The 19,423-nt window shown below is 48.0% G+C and overlaps 3 protein-coding genes across 5 annotated transcripts; 1 reads left to right on the forward strand and 2 right to left on the reverse strand.

Annotated features, from left to right (window-relative positions):
• Positions 1-1,913: 1,913 nt before the first annotated feature.
• Positions 1,914-2,449, forward strand: LOC133884607 (probable histone H2A.6). Its single transcript, XM_062324072.1, has one exon. The coding sequence runs from the start codon at positions 1,961-1,963 to the stop codon at positions 2,414-2,416; it is 456 nt and encodes a 151-aa protein (XP_062180056.1). The 5' UTR covers positions 1,914-1,960; the 3' UTR covers positions 2,417-2,449.
• A 762-nt stretch (positions 2,450-3,211) lies between these two features.
• Positions 3,212-6,866, reverse strand: LOC133884605 (soluble inorganic pyrophosphatase 4). Of its 3 annotated transcripts, none has more exons than XM_062324069.1 (9): positions 6,706-6,866; positions 5,164-5,305; positions 5,063-5,091; positions 4,737-4,802; positions 4,519-4,626; positions 4,244-4,309; positions 4,049-4,169; positions 3,653-3,734; positions 3,212-3,550 (listed from the first exon to the last, which is right to left on the reverse strand). In XM_062324069.1, the coding sequence occupies exons 2-9, from the start codon at positions 5,294-5,296 to the stop codon at positions 3,508-3,510; spliced, it is 648 nt and encodes a 215-aa protein (XP_062180053.1). In that variant the 5' UTR covers positions 5,297-5,305; positions 6,706-6,866; the 3' UTR covers positions 3,212-3,507. The 3 variants fall into 3 exon arrangements, with proteins under 3 accessions (XP_062180053.1, XP_062180054.1, XP_062180055.1); XM_062324070.1 differs by having other exon boundaries at positions 6,528-6,850; XM_062324071.1 differs by lacking the exon at positions 3,212-3,550 and having other exon boundaries at positions 3,649-3,734.
• Positions 6,867-11,986: 5,120 nt separating this feature from the next.
• LOC133885190 (type I inositol polyphosphate 5-phosphatase 8-like) lies at positions 11,987-19,094 on the reverse strand. Its single transcript, XM_062324864.1, has 11 exons — positions 18,931-19,094; positions 18,219-18,270; positions 18,037-18,118; positions 16,231-16,323; positions 15,894-15,993; positions 15,302-15,415; positions 14,132-14,609; positions 13,849-14,033; positions 13,649-13,757; positions 13,397-13,557; positions 11,987-12,669 (listed from the first exon to the last, which is right to left on the reverse strand). The coding sequence occupies exons 2-11, from the start codon at positions 18,246-18,248 to the stop codon at positions 12,375-12,377; spliced, it is 1,647 nt and encodes a 548-aa protein (XP_062180848.1). The 5' UTR covers positions 18,249-18,270; positions 18,931-19,094; the 3' UTR covers positions 11,987-12,374.
• Positions 19,095-19,423: the final 329 nt, after the last annotated feature.

The following is a 19,423-nucleotide window of genomic DNA, read 5'->3' on the forward strand; positions in this document are numbered from 1 at the left end:
ATCAAGAAGAGTTTGGCGTGCGAGATGTTCAAGCTGCTGTCTTGAACCGGAACGGACTCTCGGTGAGAAGCCGTGCTGTGTGAAACGGCAAAGTGCGTCGTGTTGAGTCTGCATCGTGTTGAGCTAGCTAGTTTGATGTGCTCGGTCAAGTCTGTTAGGATAGGCTTAGCGGTCAAGTTTTACGTTTCAGAGTTTGTTATGTACGTTGAGCATACGCCGCGGTCTGTGCGGGCTATGTGCGTCGGGTGTGTACACGATCTCCGGACGTGGGATAGCACGTTTGAAATCATGGCTGAAGTGTTGGGTAGTTGGCCCATGTAATCGTAGCACCGTTTGCTTATTTAAACAACAGAAAAACCTGTTGCAGGTAGCGTGAGAAGCAGCACCAAAAGGCCTTGCGTGAGTGTTGTGTGGATCAACCGAGTGTGCAGGGAGGTGAGTGAATCACCAGGCTGTGCTCGCGTTCCAGGAGAGCTGCGCGTCGAGTTCAGGTGATCAGAGTGGCGCAGCGGAAGCAAGGGTGTAGCCAACAAACTCGGCAAGACTGGTTTTAGAGCCCCACTCCTGCGCTCCATGTTGCAGTTGCCGCTTGCATTCCTCCTTATTCAAGCCCTACTGGGTAGCATGTCAGGTCCTAACTTTTTCCCTTTTGATAATTTTGATTAATCCCATTCGAATGTTGGTAGGAGCTTTGACCGAGGAACCCTAGGAGCAATTGGGATGTTGACTTCAACCTCATAGTTTTCCCACATACATCTGCATCTGTTATCCAAGATTAAGGATTTCAGAGCCAACGCACGCTAGTTCATTGTTATGATGCAATGTTCAGAAATTCAGATTTGTGAAATTTACCCATTTATGTGCCATTTATCAGTAGGTTAGGTGCATGAGTGCTGAGCGTGCATTTTCTAGCTTGAAGATCATCGAGACAACGCTGAGTAACAAGGTGGAAGATGATTTCCTTGCCAACAACTTGCTACTACAAATAGAACGAGAAATTGCAGCACAATAAAATGATAAAGATATAATTGCCGACTTCAAGGATCGAAAGAATAGAAGAGCTACTCTTTAGTTAGTTCTCTAACTCTGCACGGTTTACTTGTATTTTGGAATAGCTTCTTCTGCTATGGAGTACTGGATCTGAATAGTTGCTTCAACATGGTATCTTGTGAACAAATTAAATATGTATGTGTCCAATATATAATGATTCTATGGTTACCAAATATACAAGACTTGTTATGGGTTTGCACTTGCATTTTGTTTCATGTTATTAATCAACTAGTTTGATGCACATGCTTCGCAAATAGTAACACGGAAGCGCACACTGCTAGCGAGCGGCAGCACACGGAAAGCGGGCCCACACGGGAGTGCGGGAGCGCGCGCCACAACGAGCAGCAGCACGCGGCAGCTCATGGGAGCGCGTGAAACGGGCCCACGCGGGGAGCGGAGAGGAACACAGGGGCGAGCGGGATTTCCGGGAGCAGAACCCCGAGCGAGCAGAATAGGAATCCGTAGACGTTTTTTAAGTAGTACAGATTTGGCCCAATCTTGATTTCGGGTCATGCTCCGCCACTGCCTATGCCGAGTTTGGCCTATGAGAAGTAAGAGTTATCGCACGTTTGGTTCGTAATGTAGCTAAGTTTGTTATGCTACACTTGTCTGGCAAGTTAAGTACCTTAACCAGAGCTAACTCACGCAAACATTGGCGCACAGAAGTGGAGCCGCACCTGATGTGATCCTCCAGCTGTCCATCCGCTTCTGATTGGCCCGCTGCGTCCTCCCACGGATCGCACCCCTAAAATCCAATCCCCACCGTTAGCTTACCATCAAATCCAACGGCCAACTAATTGCTCCCCCGAAACCCTATAAAAGCAACATGGGGCTCGAAATGAAGCCCATCCGAATCAAATCGCCTAAAGCAAAAACCAATCAAATCCTTGCACCTCCAAATCCCCTCGAGATGGACAGCGCCGGAGGCAAGCTGAAGAAGGCGACGGTGGGGAGGAAGCTGGGCGGCCCGAAGAAGAAGCCGGTGTCACGGTCTGTGAAGGCTAGGCTCCAATTCCCCGTCAGCCACATCGAGCGCTACCTCAAGAAGGGCCGATACGCGCAGCGCGTGGACACCGGCGCCCCCGTCTACCTCATCGCCGTCCTCGAGTACCTTGCCGTCGAGGTCCTAGAGCTGGCGGGCAACGCCGCGCGCGACAACAAGAAGAACCGCATCATCCCGCGCCACATGCTGCTGGCCATCCATAACGATAAGGAACTCGGGCGGCTGCTGGCGGGGGTCACCATCGCGCACGACGGGGTGCTGCCAAACATCAACCCAGTGTTGCTCCCCAAGAAGGCCGCCGAGAAGGTGGACAAGGCTCCCAAGTGGCCCAAGAAGATCGCCACCAAGTCCCTCAAGAAGTAGCAATCGCTAATATGATTAGTCATGTGGTGGTGGTGTTGTCTTTTGTGTATCTAGTGGAGTCATGTATGATGTGGTTGGATTTGGGTAGAGTCTAGTCTAATTCTAGCTGTAGTTGTTGGTGCTGGGGTTTCCGTGGGCTGATGATGATTTAATGAGAAGGGGGGCAGGTGCCTCGCTTTCTTTCTTGTTTCTCAATCTGATTTTGCAGTCTTGCTCCTGTGACTTGAACAATGGTTCCTGCTTGCGCTGCTAGCTTATCCGTGATATTACTATATCTCGGATTGATTTGTGCTGTGAGGCGCAGACCATCATGAGCTCAATTTCCATTTCTGACAAGTTTGATCAACATATTGGTAGTTCGACAAGTAAATTTTCAGATTGAATTGAGTTGAATGGTTTTCATTGAAATTCCTTAGGAGTTGTTAGTGCTGGGACTTGCATTGTTCGATGATTAATCTATGATTTAATGAGAAGAAGAAGCTTCTTGCTTTCTTTCTTGTCCTCTGAATCCGATTTACATTCTTGCATTCAGTGAGATGAACATTGCTTCTTGTGTATGCTGCTAGCTTGCCAGCCGGTTTTACTGCGACTCGGATGGAATTGTGAGTGATTGTGCAGCAGTGTGATCAAAATAGGGATGAATTTCAGATGAGCTGAATCCTCCATCTGTCATTTTTGGTAAAGAATCTGGTAGTTTGACATGAAAATTCAGCAATCCCTCTCTTCTACTTGCCCCAAGCTTGCCGCAACACTGGCGACATACAAAAGAACAAATCCAATCTTTGTCGATGAAACTTAACACAAATAGAATGAATATTTTGGGATTAATGGAGTACAACATATTAGGCACTTGTGGCCGAGAAAAGAATATTTCATCAATTTCTTTGTGCTACTAGCTGCTTCTACTACTAATTCCCAAGGGGGTTGATTGATTAGGGGTTCATTACCGGCGGTATACAAGACACACCAACAAAATAGCAGTACATGTTTCATAAGGTAACGGTATCTTCTCCACAGTTTTCGTCAACATCCTCCCGGTCCCGGACAGTGATGACGAACCAGGCACCGGACCACCACGCAGCAGCAGCAGCCTACCTCCTCAGGCCCTCCACAATGTAGGTAGCGTACAGATCCCTGTGTAACAAAACCACATTGCCGCCGGTCAGCTTGAGACGAGCACATATCTTAGACAAACCACCGTTACAAGCATGATCAGGACTAGGTCAAAGAGCTCACATGGAATGTTGTATGGCTTCATAGGCGGCACTTGCGGGCAGAAAGTCGTTCACAGCAACCTCCTTGTTCTCATTCTTCTTATCTGAATGTCCCGGTTAAAGAAAGCATTCAATCTAAGAGGAGGCAATTATTCCCAGAGTTGCATGTTCAACACATGATAAGGGCTCAATGGTTAATCAACCAAAGAATGGCAAATGAATCTAGAAATGTGCACAGGTATTGTTAAAGAGACCGTGATGTTCAGGTCAAAACCTTAGTATGTTTCATTTTTTCCAAGTACGTAGTATGTTGCCAACAAGTTGGTAGAATTTCGCAAGCATGATGAAAGCGTTAATTATTTAATGTAGGATACTCTTAGCTAACATAACTAAATACTGAACGGGTAAAAAAGGATACAGTCCTCAAAGAAGCGCCTGATTTCAGCCAAGCGGTGAGGTGGGAGCTCCTTGATATCATTGTAATGCCTGTATTCGGGATCATCAGCACACACAGCAATGATCTTGTCATCTGCCTCTCCCTATCCAAACAAATTCAGGCATTAGGATTCTTTGCAATCCACGAACAAGTCAGAGTTGAGAGATGGAAGCAAACCTGATCAATCATAGGCATAAGGCCAATTGCCTTTGCGCGTAGGAAACAACCTGGTATAACTGGCTCCTGTATGCACAAAAGTTACATTTTAAACAGCTTCTCAAACATATGCAGAAATGAGAAATGGTAATATTTGTAAGTGCGAGTTGGCTCTAAAAGACTACTAATTAGTTCTTAAGCACATGATTGCTCGGAACATGTTTTTATATATCTAAGACTACAACTTACTATGAGTATACAATTTCACAATTCATAAAACTAAAATTAAGACATACCTGCATTATGACCAGCACATCCAGAGGATCACTGTCCTCACAAAGTGTGCGAGGAATGAATCCATAGTTGTGAGGGTACACAACTGATGAATACAGCACACGGTCCACCTGCGCATGTGCACACACTCAGATGGAATACAGGACATTTTACAACTGAAGACGAAATAGAGTTTCACAAATCACAACAAGAGGTGCCATAAACTGCATGCTTGCTTTACCTTTATCAATCCAGTTTTCTTGTCAAGCTCATATTTAACCTTGCTGCCCCTGGGTATCTCAATGACCTGACAAAGAAATATGATCCACTTCTATGAGCTTTTCTAAACCATTTGAGCATGCACCGGAAAGTGACAGCTGGCACATGAACTCGAAAAGTTCGGAAATGACACGATTACTTCATAAGACCTCGGTTCTTTATTCTTGGAAAGGTTATTGTTTTCCAAGAAAAGACAAAGCAGAATGCTACTGACATGATGAAACTATCACAAGAATGTACAACAAACTGAAGCGGTGGGAAGATTGGTTGAAGATAGGATGGCCTTACACAGTTGAATATAGTTGGTGCATCAGGACCTGCAGGGAGTCAAGAATATAAGTTCCGATTGCAACGTAGAAATTGACTGTCTATCAAGATGAGTAGAATACCTATCTCCAGATCATGCCAAGGATGTGCGGCAAAAGATCTCCTGGACATGGATGACATAATTCTTTCGTTTAAAGCAGGAACCTTTTGAAGTGAGCTTTCCACCTTGTTCGCGGCTTCTACAGCGGGTGCCATCAGAACAACCTGCCAAGGATTGCGAGCTTTCCATTTAAATTGATTTGAATTGAAGTTACTTAAACATTTTCCTGGAGGAACATTGTACACTGAAGACATAGTCCTACACTGGAAAGAAAACACTAGTATAATAAAGACCAACGAATAACATGCCTAATTTAGCAAAACCAGTTTCATAAGAAACTGACTACGCTATGAAACATTGTCCACTTTGTGTGTTCCGTGACCATAAACATCTCAACCAAAAACAACATTAAATCACCTAAAAGCAGGAAGTCAAAGCCTTCAGGAATCAGGAGAGATCAAATTAAATGGGACAAAGGAATCTTTTTGAGCTAGGATCACATTGAGATGACAGCGTTTTCAGGTTTCTTTCACTAAGATGGATGTCACTATCTATTCTGTCTGGTTTATTTACATTAAAAGATACACACATGAGTCATCATATTGTGCCCTTTTTGTAATGTTGAAGATGTGGAACAGATCACGTGTGTATACATCATCTGATGTGCTTTTGGCATATAATTGCCGTGCATGGATGCAAATTGTGTGGTCATTACAAATGAAAAGGGCAAACCAACTGTTAACAAATGACAAATCGGAAGCACATACAAAAAGAGTATTACTCATGACGTGATATCTGAACGCACAATGTGGTCCATCAAGTAGCACCGTCACATCCACAACTGCGCAGGTAATCCTAGTCTATATATGCAGGGAAATGGTCATTACGCAACTTACATATTGCAGACAACTAGAAGAGTGGAGCACTCGGTTAGTCGTAGCCAGTGATAGTTATGTGATGAACAACTTTCCTATTGCAGACAGCTAAATCTAGCTAGCAGAGTTGCGGGCGAATGCGCAAGGTTGTCTGGTCTATATATAGAGTGGGAGCCGTGTGAACAACGCATTTGTTGTGGACATTCTGGTAGAGAAGCAAGACAAGACGCCTATGTACAGAGGAAATTACTGGAGGCCATTATTAGGCTTAAACTTGCAGTCGCATATTGTTGAGATCGGGCAAGGACTTGAAGACAGGTAGTAATGGGTGATGTACACGCGATCTGAATGACTTGTGCAAAATCTTCTCCCTTATTTACATGCAAGGACGGGCAAGCATGTTTCAGCTGGAAGAAAATTGTCACATCCCCCCAAATTGACCAGTAAATCAAAAAGGCCCTCCTTTTAAATCGCAAGCAGCGGCGAGAGTAGGAGAGGCAAGCAAACTAACCTCCGCAGCACAACCCGGCCGGGGACGCGCAGCTAATCCGACAGGCAAACCGCTACGTATCGAGATCTCTCGATTCGAGGCGCACCGAGCAGCTTCGGAACGGAACGAAGTGGGGATCTAATGGAGGTCGAACCGGTCGCTTGCGGAGCAAAGGGGCAGGGGGAGGGGACGTACGCACCTGGCGTTAGATCTGGAGGAGAGCGGCGACGGCTGCGGAGAGGAGGAGGAAGGAAACCCTAGACGGCACGGCACCAAAAGGAAGCGAGGAGGAGCAGAGCAGAGCAGAGGAGACCGAGACGGAGGGCGGTGCACTTCCCGCTTCTTCGTTCTTGCGCTTTTAAAGCCCTCTAGTCCGCAAAATTTTCGTTTGTCTGGAGAAGAGAGGTCTAATTTTCCTGGTAATTACATCTACGCCCCTCGCCGTGTCTACCGGCGAGGACGGAGTCATGATTTCCGGAGAAGCACGGGGTATCAGTGCGATTTGTGCAGGGCATCCGGGCCTGGCGAAATGCGCACATTTCTCGATTCCTCCTCCACGTGGCGCGCATCCCTTTGTGGTCCCGGAGATCGGACGGGGGCTGTGTGTCGGTGGGAACGGACGTGCCTGCCTCCCCCGGCCGGACCCGGGTGGCTGTCGTGGAAGCGACGCCTCGCCTCGCCTGCCTGCTGCGCAAGCTCAATGTGTTGGCGCGACGCGTGCATCGCCGGTCCTCCCTCACTCGCCGGTGGAGGGAGGGCACGGCCGGGGGAGGCGCTACTCCTTCAACTAAGCGAGTGATCTAGGGTATGTTTGGTCAGCCATATCAAAATATCAGCGTGACTACGAGATTTGATTGCCGTTTGGTTCGCTATCAAATTTTAGTATGCCAACAAAATATTTAGCGTTGTCTAGCTCATTTCTACTGCGGACGCGGGCAAGAACACGGGCGAAAGCCGATGGACGTGCACGGATTTCATAACCTATAGATTAACAAGTTTTAAATTCCTAAATCTACTAAACCGTATATTAAAATTATAATCTGTTTACACCGTTATATTTCTTACAATTAAATCTACAAAATAAGATCTAATTTATTTTATCAGAAAAAATAATGATACGTGAGTCTCACGTGTTATGCTCACCACTTTAGAAAAGATTGTCAAGACTAAAATCCAAATAACAGTTTTTTGTCCACATTTTGGCATTGTTCGTGAATTGATAAGCTGCAATCCAAACATCATTTTTTTTCATCCGTATTTTGGCATTGTCCAAATTTTAGTAATGCTAAACTTTGGTAGGGCTCCCGTGGACACAAACCAAAAATGCGGGTGGTGGCGTTCCTCCTTTCGCGGTGTCTCCGGAGCCGGGAAGGCGTAAACTAGTCAGCGCTAGTAATTTGTCATCGTCGTAGGCTGGCCTCGTGGGCTAATTCATGGACTGACTGACTCTTCACCACTATCACCGCCGGCGAGGAGGGAGGCGGTCAATATTGTACCTTAAAGACGCTTCCAAGGCATACGACCATTCGTGGTTGGCACGCGTGCGTGACTTTAACCCCACCCCACCCCCACCTTCTTGGACTTGGGACACCCCAACCTGATTTTAGTAGCACCATAATAATAATTTAATCTATTTATTTCCAGAGATGAGATGACAGCAATCTCTTACCAACTAAGATCTTTTCGAACTGAACCGAAACCTTACCGTACCGCTAATGGCATATGCCTGGATCCTGCCGCATCTTCTTCTTTGTGTTGCCGGTCAATGCCATGGCACGCCAACAAAAAAAGGCTCTCGTCTCTTGTGCTACATGTAGGAAGTAGTACACACCGCACAGCGACCGAGCACAGTTGACGTCTCATTCTGCTGGGCCTGGACCCTAGCTGGTACCTTTTTATTTTTATATTTTTAAATTAAAAATTGCAAATATATGCTACTGTTTTGAAAAATTGCAAATATAAACTTATGTCACATGTTGGAAGGGTGACAGGAAAGTGTCACCCATTTAACAGGTGACAGGTCGACGTGGCTTGTCAGTGTAGATAGGCCTTGCTATTTGTCGCTTGTTCAACGGGCAACATGTATATGTCGTAATTCCAACGGCCAACAAGTACCTATATTTTCTTCAATGAAATTAGGACTAATTTTGTTCCATAGAAAATTCTATGTTTGTACTGTTGTGAATCTATTCTGGTTGAATATTGAGTAATCAAATCTTTGAATTGATTGTTTTTGAGATATTTGACATAGCAATTTTTAACGTTAGTAATAAATAAAGTAGTCCCTAAAAATGATGGAACAATTACTTGAGTCATATGTCTAAGAAGTTCATGATACTAACATAGTAGAATAAGACATGTACAATATCCGATAAAAGCAACATAGTCACTAAACACTAAATGCGTCTCCGCTTCGGGATGATCTCCCTATGCTCATACAGTCTCAATGTCCTGCAGCCTCGTGCTCTCACGTGGTTCGCTGAGTATGTGAGCGGGTCTGACGAGATGAGTGTCCACGAAGGCCGGTCGTTGGGAGCTATCATTGTGTACTCCATCTGGGTCTACTGCATGCTACGGGAGGTGCACTGCCTAACTAGGAGGTCCTGATCTCGTCATGTGTATGACCCGGGACAAGGAAGGTGTCAAAACCAGCCAAGTAGTGTGTGGTACCCTCCGTGATGACCTACTCCAGGTACTCCATCGTCGCTTGTATGCCATTGAAATTCTCGATCTCTCCATGTGGTTTACGAAGCAAAATATGTTAGCACTAATTACGAATGGGAAATTAATGAAGTACATAACATATTCTTGACAGAGGTACCTAGCTCTCTAGCACCAGTGTAAGATGGTATGGAGGAGCTACCGCCATAGCGCTCACCGACACCAGTGTAAGATGGCCTAGAGGAGTTGTCGTCATAGTGCTTAGGGTACGTCAGACGTGGTGGCGGGTGAGGCCAAGCCATAAATGTCACTGAGAGGTGAGGACTTGGAGCAGTGGTCATCGTCATCGCGGAGGGGCGAGGGGGCCGAATAGGAGGCGTCTAAGCCGACCAAGCAACAAAGGGTCAATAAGAAACATACGCAATGGACCTACGAGTGAATATCTTCATGATCTTCTACATCTTGTCATAGATCATGCGGAATGCCCCACATATCTTGGAGGTAGGGACATATATCCCATTGTCTAGTTGCTCGACGTTAGTACCGGCTTACACCTCTATTCGGTGCACTGGGTCCCTCTTTGAACGAATGTTACGCAGGTTGACATGAGTTATTTGTAAATTAATTTAGGGAACAACTATTATTGGTGTTAAAGAAACATACCACAAACAAGGCAACAATCGTGCCTGGTCCCTGTGCACCGGGTAAGTGTCCCGCACGTGTGTTGCGTAAGTTGGCACCTCGGATGGTGTGTACGTCACCTAGGTTCTTGTCCGATGTAGAAACCAAGGTAGGTACTCCACAAATACGTCCACATAGTGCGGCTGGTCCTCATCAACAATATCCCCTGGCGCATTATCCACGGTTGAATACGTGTTGCCCACATGGTAGTTACTGATGTACCCTTTCGTGACATCATGCGAGATGAGTTAATAAATGAGGTATGGTGCTTCAATGAAGATTGAAAACAATGAATCAAAAAATTTACATGTGCATGTGAGCAAGCACGATCCGGATGAGGGTAAGGGGAACTACGGGTACCAGCCAAACTGGCGTATCATCTGATGCTACGCATAGTCCTCGATGAAGATGTCGAGGATGACAGCCTTCCTCATCAGCTAGTAGTTCTTGTCTCGCGTGCACAATGAAGACATACCTAAGGGGTATGTCTGACTACGTCCTCGTAGGAATACGGGGTCCACCTCACATCGCCAACCATGAGGTCATCAAACTAGACTGTGAAGTCTAGGTACACCCCGTACGTCTGGGCATTGTCCCATGATGGTTGCGTAGAGAAGAATCTTTAGACAAAAAATTAATGGAGTCAACATAAGAAAGACGTGAGATCTAAAGAGATCTTACCCGTCGTCGGCACAACATTGAACCTATGGTGTGTCCATCCTCGTCGTCTGGCGTCGTGTCGTAGGGGGTATGGTCTAGTACCAGATAGCCAATGGCAATCCGCTCGTACGACCATGGCTGGAGAAGAAAAGCGGGCAGCCAAAAAAGATGTGCCCGAATCCGCCTTTATGTAGGCCTTACATAAAGCCCTATAAGTCACGGCTAGCACATCAAAAGACTAACTGTACTGAAGGACCTCCCCCAATCTGGCATCGACTATCTCCATGGCATACATGATCAAGCTCTTGGAGAGCGAGTTGCTGTTGTTGGTGGTGAACGTGATCTATCCGAACAACCACAACAAGTAGGCCTCCAAATGTCTAGAAACATCGTCGTCGCTCGCCGCGGGGTGGATGTAATCCACCTGTCAATTAGAAAATGAAAAATATTAAGTACGTAGAGACAGAACATTAAGCATGTGAAGGAACGCCATATAAGTAATGTACAACAAACTGGAGTAGCCACCTCTAGGTAGGTTCGTTCGTCCCAAACCTAGGTATCATCCTATACGTGGGGGCGTCGTCCCTCCGAATAATGGCACCGAACCATACCAGTATGTCGTCACGCCAGGTGAGACCTACATCCTTTGCACTCACCGCTTGCCCCACACATGGTAGGCCAAGCAGGAGCAAGATGCCCTCAAGTGTAGACACCATCTTCCCATATGGGAAATGAAATGCGTGCATCTATGGTCTCCACCTATCTACAAGTGTGGCGAGCAGGATCCAGTCAAAACTGAGCCATCACATGGACTCTACTCGTCTGAGCCCCACGTCTGCCTCCACGAGCTTGTAGAGCAGGAGAATATTTACCTCCAAAACTGAAGAATTCCTGTAGGGCTTTGTTGCTCTCCTCTCCTCTCCTTTGTGCACATAATGGCGTGGGGAGGCCGAATACAAACTTTTATAGATAATATGTCACCTTTGAAATATATCGTCCTTCTAACGAGCGACGGGTGGGTGACATCCGACGTGAATGTCACCATGGAAAGGGCCTCCAAGCAACAAACGATGGGCTTACCCCGGATGTATGGTATAAGCCCAACTTTCAGCCACTATGTTGATTGTTAACTTCAGCCCTCAGACCTCAGGTGGCCACCTTCCATTGACTTGGGCCCTCACGTCTCCGGAGCAGATTGGGCCCATAAAATCGCCATGCTAACGCAGAGAGATGAAACTCCTGACAGCTTTGGCTTAACCTTCCAACTAAATCTTTTTTCTTTTCTTCACCAACTTCAAAATCATTTCTTAACCAGACGTCCGGACTGTGTTTTTCTGTTGGATGATTATTGTTTACCAAACCGTTGGGTTTTTGTTCTGGGATATGACTATTCAATTATCTAGAAAAATGGGTTTTCTGAGTTCAGAAGTTGCTTTCTACAATAGGTTCGGTTCAGATGTGCGAAATAGCTGTGTGTGAAACTTCTCCCTCTTCTTCCTTTTTTAGGGTGAACCATACTACTCCATTGACTCAGAGCTGCTCATCACCTAAAAACATGGCTACTTGAATACAGCAGCTCTCCATGCTCACACTGCAAGTTCCTCGATTCCCTCCCTCGCGAAAGAGAAACAAAAAAAATCGCAAGAAAGCACATTCTTTCCAACGAGACACCCTGAAAAGCTTGCGCGTTCCCAACAAGAATGTCTCCCCCACCACTGTCCGTCCACACGCCCTCAAGCTGCCGCATAACAAGAAAGCTCAGCCATGGGCAACTTCCATGCAGCCACTGCCTCGATCGATATATCCATCGATCCCCTGCTCGCCGGCTCTCTCGTTGCCACGGTCGTCGTTGTCGCCATGCCAATATCAGAACCTTGACGAATGGGGGCTGCAGGCCCGTGACACGAGGAGCATCTCCTCCGCCTCCACCGCGCAGCGCGTCGTGTCGTGCGCGCCCCTGGGTGGCACCCCGCGCCGGAAGCTGCCCCTGTCCCTGCAGCCGCCCCCGTTCGCGCGCACTGTCGCGGCAGGCTTGACGTCGCCGTCGCCGAGCCGCACGGAGAAGAGGGAGCTGACGGGGCGGTGGTCCGAGAAGCGCGACTCGCCGCGCACGTACCACCGCTGCTCCATCCCCTCGCCGCGCCACAGGATGCGGTCGCACCTGCAAAAAGTTACACATGCATTGATGCATGCGCGCGTGAGCCAATTCGAAATCAATCTGAAAATGCCGCTACCGCTGCGACAGGGTGATTAGGGAATGTCGGCGAAAGAAAGATGATGCACTGTCACAATTGAATATTTTAACTACGTGCATGCATAAAGCAGTTGGCAGCTGCTAGCTTCCCCATGCTTGCTGCAACAGTAGGCAACCAACCGGGGCTCGACAAGGACTGGCCACCCTCGAGTCTACCGTCTACGCCACTCCTAGTCCGAGGCTAATCTATTACTACTAATCAATTTCGATAGACCGTCACTAATCAACAGCTAAATTCAGAGCATCTGGTCCCGAATGCTTAACAATTTGGAATCAATCTCGCTCTTTTCTGTCGGCCTCGAATCATAGATAGAACGTGGCACGGCCTGGTCCTTATTGGCTTATTGTAATATCTTTCTTGGCTTGTGATGTGCAAGATAAGACGGTGACAGAAACATGGAGATTAAGTCAAAACCAGGAAGGCGTTTAGAGGTCACATGATCAAGGTACAACGCGAATGCATGTGGCTAGCTGGGATGATGAACGCGTCGTGCTCGATCGTGCATGTCCTCATGCTGCATGCAGTGGATGACACTAGAGCATGTGACACCTAACAAAGTCCCAACCGATCCAACTAATCTCGTGCTGATGAGAGAGATGGGCATTGACTGTGTATTCTGATAACAGCATTTACCATGCCGGGGTGCGCTTCTTCTCCCGGGACCCGGAGGAGCTGCTCAGCAGGATCATGGCGTAGGCGTCGGACTCGGCCAGGTACTTGTACGTCGGCGGGAAGCGAATGCGCCCTTCCTCCCAGCCCGCGAACACGCGCCCGGCTCTCTGCTCCATCCGGAGCTGCAGCGACAGTCAAACAAGTGAGCTCACCAGCCGGGAAAAAAATGGGAAATCGTTGCTTCAAATCTGCACATCATATAATTTCTCGCACCTGATCTTTCTCCAGCAACGCTTGCCAATCGTTCCTCTCGAGCAACTCCAGCGTGTCGCCGCAGCTGCTCGTCAGCCGGTAGTTGAGGTCGCCGAGCCATATGATCTTGCTGCAGAACATATATGCAGGGCACTCACTCAGGCATTGTTACGTATGGATCGGTGTGTTCTTGGTCCAAGAAAAGAGGAGGCCTAGCTTACTCGTGCTCCAAGATGGTCTCCGGCGATAGCGTCGGCGGCCTGGAGAACCGCGTCCTCTTTAGGATCTCAGCGACGTCGCTGTTCCTCCGCACCTCGTCGCCGTCCTTCTCGCCGGACGCCAGGTGCGTGCACACGAAGCACAGCGTCGAGCTCCCTTGCAGCGTCAGGCTTACCGAGATCGAGCCCTTCATTAATTCATATAGACAAATAGAAACTCAGGATCGGGATTTTTTTGCAAATTTTAATCAGTAGCCTACGAATTTCACCGTCATCGAAGATCGACCTTATTTCCCATGTACCCCATGATGCCCCTTCCGACACAAGAAACCTTGAGGCTGGTGACAAAGGGCATGAGGTCGGACCGGACCCAGACGCAGAGGAAGATGCCGACCATCTGCTTGCTAGCAGCGAGCCGGTATCCATGCCCCGCCCTCCCGTGCGCCGCAAAGTCGCTCGCCTCCTCCTCGCTGCTCGATTCCGGGGTCGAGGTGGAAGGCTCGCTGTCGTCGTCCGGTTCTGACACTGTGCTGAGCCTGTCCTCCACTGCCAGCAAGTCCGAGAAGCTGACCCTGGCCTTGTGAAGAAGCTCGGGACTCGTCTCGGCGGCGTGCCGGTGACCTGAGGCAAAACTGTAGCTTCTCCCCGTCTCCGAGGAGGAAGGGTTCAGGTCTCGGCCGATGAGATTGAGCCACTCGTAAGCGGGTCCCTTGTCTTCTGCTCCAAGTACATTTCCAGCGTTCAATGGCACAATTTCCTGAAAGCTATGGAATAACCATAATCAGATATGCATGACAGAATGCAAAAGGTTGGAACTTTTTTCCATTATCTAAAAAAACCATATTCAGGCCAACATGCCTTTATAAATATGCAGACATCACACGCCTTAGACTGTAAAAGTTGGTCGAACGAAATGCATCATGCCACTGTTTCCACAGAGCATAATGGAACTCCGGGCATGGTAGGTCGACCAATCAGGGAACGAAGAATAAACAAATGGAATAAAACTGCCATTTCCTATGTGCTACAACATTCAAGGGTGCTGAAAGAGTGATGGAATAACCATGATTAGCTGCAGAAACCCAAACACTGAAACCCATGCCATGCTCCCATGTAAAGTACATCATGCCATAATTCCACACCAACCCAGCCAATTCCTATGAGCCAGAGTACTCTTGTTTCATGATTAGCATGAGTGGAGCTTCACTCCATCAAACAACTCACCTATGGCATCTACTCAGCCAGCCCATTCCTAGCCATGCCAGTAAGTACTTGCAGGGCATGCCGGTCTTCAGAAATGAATAGCACCGCTACTCTGACGGCGGCGACAACGACCACCATTTACTCTCATCAGTTTCAGAAAGAAAACAAGCCTTCCAAGAATACTAGCTTAACTAGCAATATACAAGAGCCAAGTATAGTATATTTTAGTACTCTAGCTAGTATAAGAACCTACCCAAGAACGTAGATGTGAGCAGAGGAGGAAGAAGGTCCGTCGATGAGCCAGTCCGAGAGATCCAGCCCTTGGTGCGGTGCTCTCCCTCCCACGTTCCACGTCCCCACGAATATCCTGAACACACATACGTATAAACCAAGTAATCGCAGTCAGTTAGCAATAATCCTGGTATCAGAAGATAGGATTAGGGATGAATAATATACGCAGCACCGTCATTAGCCTCAGCTAAGAGAGAGCATACAATTGCCTACGTCTGCTGCAACCACTGTCCCTATGCTAGATAAATTCAAGACAAGGAAAAAAAGAAGATGCCGCAGGTCGGCAGTCCCAAAGTATCATTCCTAGTGTCATCCAGTTGCAACGAACTCGACGAAATCGTTTGAACTCAGCTCAATTTGACCTGTGAACATCCATTCAAAATGAGCTGGATCGATGGACTCACGGCAGCATGTTGACATGACATGTCAGAGCCTGCTGTTTTTGTTTGTGCCATACCCCGATTAAATCGCATGCATAAAAATACGCAGGTTTCCATCGGCAGACGTAAGCCGAGATACGCTGAGACGCATCCAGCTCAGCTCTCACCGCTCACCTGAGTTCCTTGGGAGGCCGCCACGACGAGCTCGGCGCCGGTGATCCATAGCGGGGAGGATGAGGCCTCAGGTTGCCAGACCTCTCCACCAGCCAACCACCTAAGCAAACACACGCATGTCAGCATGGGCAAAAACGAATATAAAAGATGAAGAAAGATTCAAACCAAATTGAACTCGGTGAGAAATTCTTTAAAACTCAGTGTATTGCCATGTCGTGAGGTAAACGTGGAAAGGGCAAGAGTGACCGTGCTGTCTCTTTTTGATGCTTTTGGAACACGAGAGAACAGTACTTGTTGTGCACTGCTTGAAAAAAGTTGCAATGTATGCTGCAAGTACCTGGCAGGTTTCTCCTTGTGAGAATGCTGCCATCTTTGTCCGAGCAGCTCTTCCTCCTCTCCTGATGCTGCTGCCCCCCGCGAGAGCTCTCATCTAGTCAAACGCGTCAGTCTTGTGATTAGCCATGCCAAAGTGTAAGAGTAATAGATTGCGTAGAATATTATGTGTTTTGTATTGAGTCTCGAGGACGAAATATATAGAGTAGAGCTAGGATGGAGCGCTCTAACTCTCGCTCCGTACAGCCTCCCCAACCTCCACAGTTGGCGCAACCTTCCCCCGCCTTACCGCCCTCCCTGCCTCGTTCGTGATCTCTCGGGCCAGGTCCTCCCCTCTCAATCCCCACGCCACACCCTTCAAACCCGAGTTGGTTGGGCCCTCTCCTCTGGCTCGGAGCTCCCTGATTGGTTTCTCTTCAGCCCATCCTCCACCTCCTCCATGGCCTCGAATGTGCCTTCCTCATCCAGACATGTGCCCCTTAGCCTCCTCCATGACGATTCCAAAGGCAAAACCAGCGCCTAGGATCTCTCTCGTCCTTTCGAGGACCATCAGCTGGCTTCCGGCTCTGGACATGGTCGTGTCACACGCCCTTTGCATCCTTCACAGTCTACTAGGCTGCAGTCTTTGCTGGTGGCCTCTGAGTGCCATTGGCCCGAGCTCGGTCGTGGAACGAACCCTGCTGCCCCGCTGTTGTCTAAGTTAACCCCAGACGATGATGGCTGGCGGATGGTCGTGAAGAAGCGCCGGCGTCGGTCGCGGTTGCCACGCCCCACCTCTGACCTTCAGGGCAGTGCCAGCTGACCTTGTCGAGCGGTGCTTCAACTGCCTTTCCCTTGACCATGTGGTGGCTGCGTGCCACAACCCGTCGCGGTGTTTGAGGTGCAAGCAAGTAGGGCACCATGCACATTAGTGTAGGCACCCTCGCTCTCCTAGGGCGGCATCGCCTCCTACTCGTGTCCGTTGGTGCCCCCGTCCCCCCTCGTTGTCCTGGCAGGCTCTGCTACCTCGACCGGCCCCACCGCAATGGTCTGCCTCTCTGGTGCAATCCGCCACCCCGTCCGCTGCATCTCCGTCCACCGTAAGGTCTTTCTCGGTGCCATCCATTTGTGCGGCCGCTAAACCCTCGCCATCGACAAGGCTTTCTCCAGAGCCTCCCCCCTTCGCTTCCGTGCATGGCGCCCCCGAACGTCGACCACGTCATGGTTTCTGCTCCATTTCCCGGTCGAAGGACCTGGCTAGAGAGGAGGCTAGGCTGTCGCTTGCCCTGGCGATGCAGGTGGTCGGCATCAAGCCTTCGGTAACCACGAACCAAGTGCGATCGCTGCTGACGAACATCTATGGTGTTCATGCCAGTTTTTTCTCTGTTCACCGCGGTTGCTTGGAGGATTTCCTTATAATCTTCAATGACCCGGTGGTGTGGGATCTGGTCCTGCACTCCCCCTTGCCGGCTGAACTTCCTTTCTAGGTGAGGTTTAGGCCATGGCGATCGTGGATCTCCCCGGTGGTGGCGTGGCGGAAGCGGTGGTTTGTGGCCTAAGATTAGAACCTAAATTCATGATACCATGCAAGAGGAATAGATTACGTGTAATATTGTGTGTTTTGTATTGAGCCTCGATAGCGGAATATATAGAGTACAAAGTTTAGAGGACAAGAAGCCTCTTCTAAAGATAAGGCATGTATCCTATGATGATTACAATCAATCCTAAACTACTATGTCTGGAGATTCCTAAATATACTACACAAAGATTGGAAAAAAAAACATTTGGGAAGGAGAAGGATGGCTTTCAGACTTGGTGATGAGATACTTACTGATACAATCCGTATGGAACTCTGAATTCTTCAGGTTGAGCCATTTCTTCACCACCGTCTTCGCCTTGGGCCACGACGATGACTACACAGATAAAGGGGAGGAAAATCTCGGTAAATAAAGCACACATAATTTCTTCAGAAGAAAGAATTTTGAGGAATGATGCTCAAATTTCGTCTCCAACCTTTGACATTGTCGCATTCCTTGTCCTCATGGTTTACCTCCTTAACTGCTCTCTGTCAGAAAAGCTCCTGTGATTAGAGACCGGCCTGAATAGAATATATAGTGCATAAATAAAGCTGGTTACACGGCCAAGCGGATCTTCTAATCGTTCGGTGTTTAGGTGTAAAGCATGTCGTAAAGCGCTAAATCTCAAGTAAACTATTGGATGCAAGGAATTGGTAGCGCGTTGCGCAGTTGGAACTGCCGAACTGGAGGAGTAAACTAGGCTCGACAAGAAAAAGGGAGAAGAAAAATAAAAGCAGAGTGGACGGTGCACATGTGCAAATCTGTTGGCAAGAGTTCAAATCTGCTTGCATTAAGAAATTACTAATCAAGAGTCAAAAGGGAAGCACTAATAGCACATCATCTCTCTTTCTCAGAAATCAACCACTGAGCTGGCTATAATAGAAATGGAAGAAATTAACCAAGATGGAGGAACGGCTTCTGATCCTTCCGCAACCTACAAACTCAAATATCCTATGATATACTGAAAATCACAGCAACATGTACAGGGATTTTGGGGGAAGAACTGCACATCCAAGAAAGAAACGACTGCATTTGCAGTTGATGCAACAGAAGCTACCAAACGGCTACCGATGGCTGTTCATGGCCTGGGTTTACCAAGAAACAGAGCGCAATACCGATTTCTTTCTTAATGGTGCAAGTGCACTCACCTTGACGATCTGTTGTATCAATCTGCCAAGCTGGAAGGGAGAAGCTCTTCCTTTCTCCTGTGCAAGAAAAGAGGGAGGAGAGGGAAGAGATGGGAGAGAGAAGCGGTTGCCCAGTTTTAATACAGTAACTGAAGAGAGGAGAAGGCGTGGGTGAGATGACAGAGAGAGAGAGAGAAGGGAGGGAGAGCCCCTGTCCTGCCAAATGGGCGCAGCCTCGGCCGTTGGTCACGTTCCGCGTGTCCATTCTGTCTCTGCATGTGGGCCCCGCATGCTGCATCTTCGTATTCGGTGGAAATTGAAGTTTGGCGCCTTAGAATTCCGGTAGAAAATGTAAAGGGGTTGTCTATTGACACAAAGAGTTTAATTTGGTAACTGGAAAATTCAGAAACTCTCAATTAGGGGAAGATAAAAACTTCCAACCAGGAAACGTTCTGCGAAAAGTCTAAAACCCCAATGGGGTGAGGCGCAAGAGCAATGATTGCTCAAAAGTCAC

Source organism: Phragmites australis, chromosome 11 (genome assembly GCF_958298935.1).
Source record: "Phragmites australis chromosome 11, lpPhrAust1.1, whole genome shotgun sequence".
NCBI lineage: Eukaryota > Viridiplantae > Streptophyta > Magnoliopsida > Poales > Poaceae > Phragmites > Phragmites australis.

What these genes read in the sequence shown, in the direction of transcription:
- LOC133884607 (XM_062324072.1), top strand. Translation starts at nt 1,961, where the DNA reads ATGGACAGCGCCGGAGGCAAGCTGAAGAAGGCGACGGTGGGGAGGAAG.
- LOC133884605 (XM_062324069.1), bottom strand. Translation starts at nt 5,296, where the DNA reads ATGGCACCCGCTGTAGAAGCCGCGAACAAGGTGGAAAGCTCACTTCAA. An exon ending in TTGGCATGATCTGGAGATAG is followed by an intron (nt 5,092 to 5,163) that starts GTATTCTACTCA and finishes GACTCCCTGCAG; the next exon opens with GTCCTGATGCACCAACTATA. An exon ending in GAAGCCATACAACATTCCAT is followed by an intron (nt 3,551 to 3,652) that starts GTGAGCTCTTTG and finishes TTTGTTACACAG; the next exon opens with GGATCTGTACGCTACCTACA.
- LOC133885190 (XM_062324864.1), bottom strand. Translation starts at nt 18,248, where the DNA reads ATGAGGACAAGGAATGCGACAATGTCAAAG. An exon ending in TGGGGTACATGGGAAATAAG is followed by an intron (nt 14,034 to 14,131) that starts GTCGATCTTCGA and finishes GAATTAATGAAG; the next exon opens with GGCTCGATCTCGGTAAGCCT. An exon ending in GAGACCATCTTGGAGCACGA is followed by an intron (nt 13,758 to 13,848) that starts GTAAGCTAGGCC and finishes TATGTTCTGCAG; the next exon opens with CAAGATCATATGGCTCGGCG.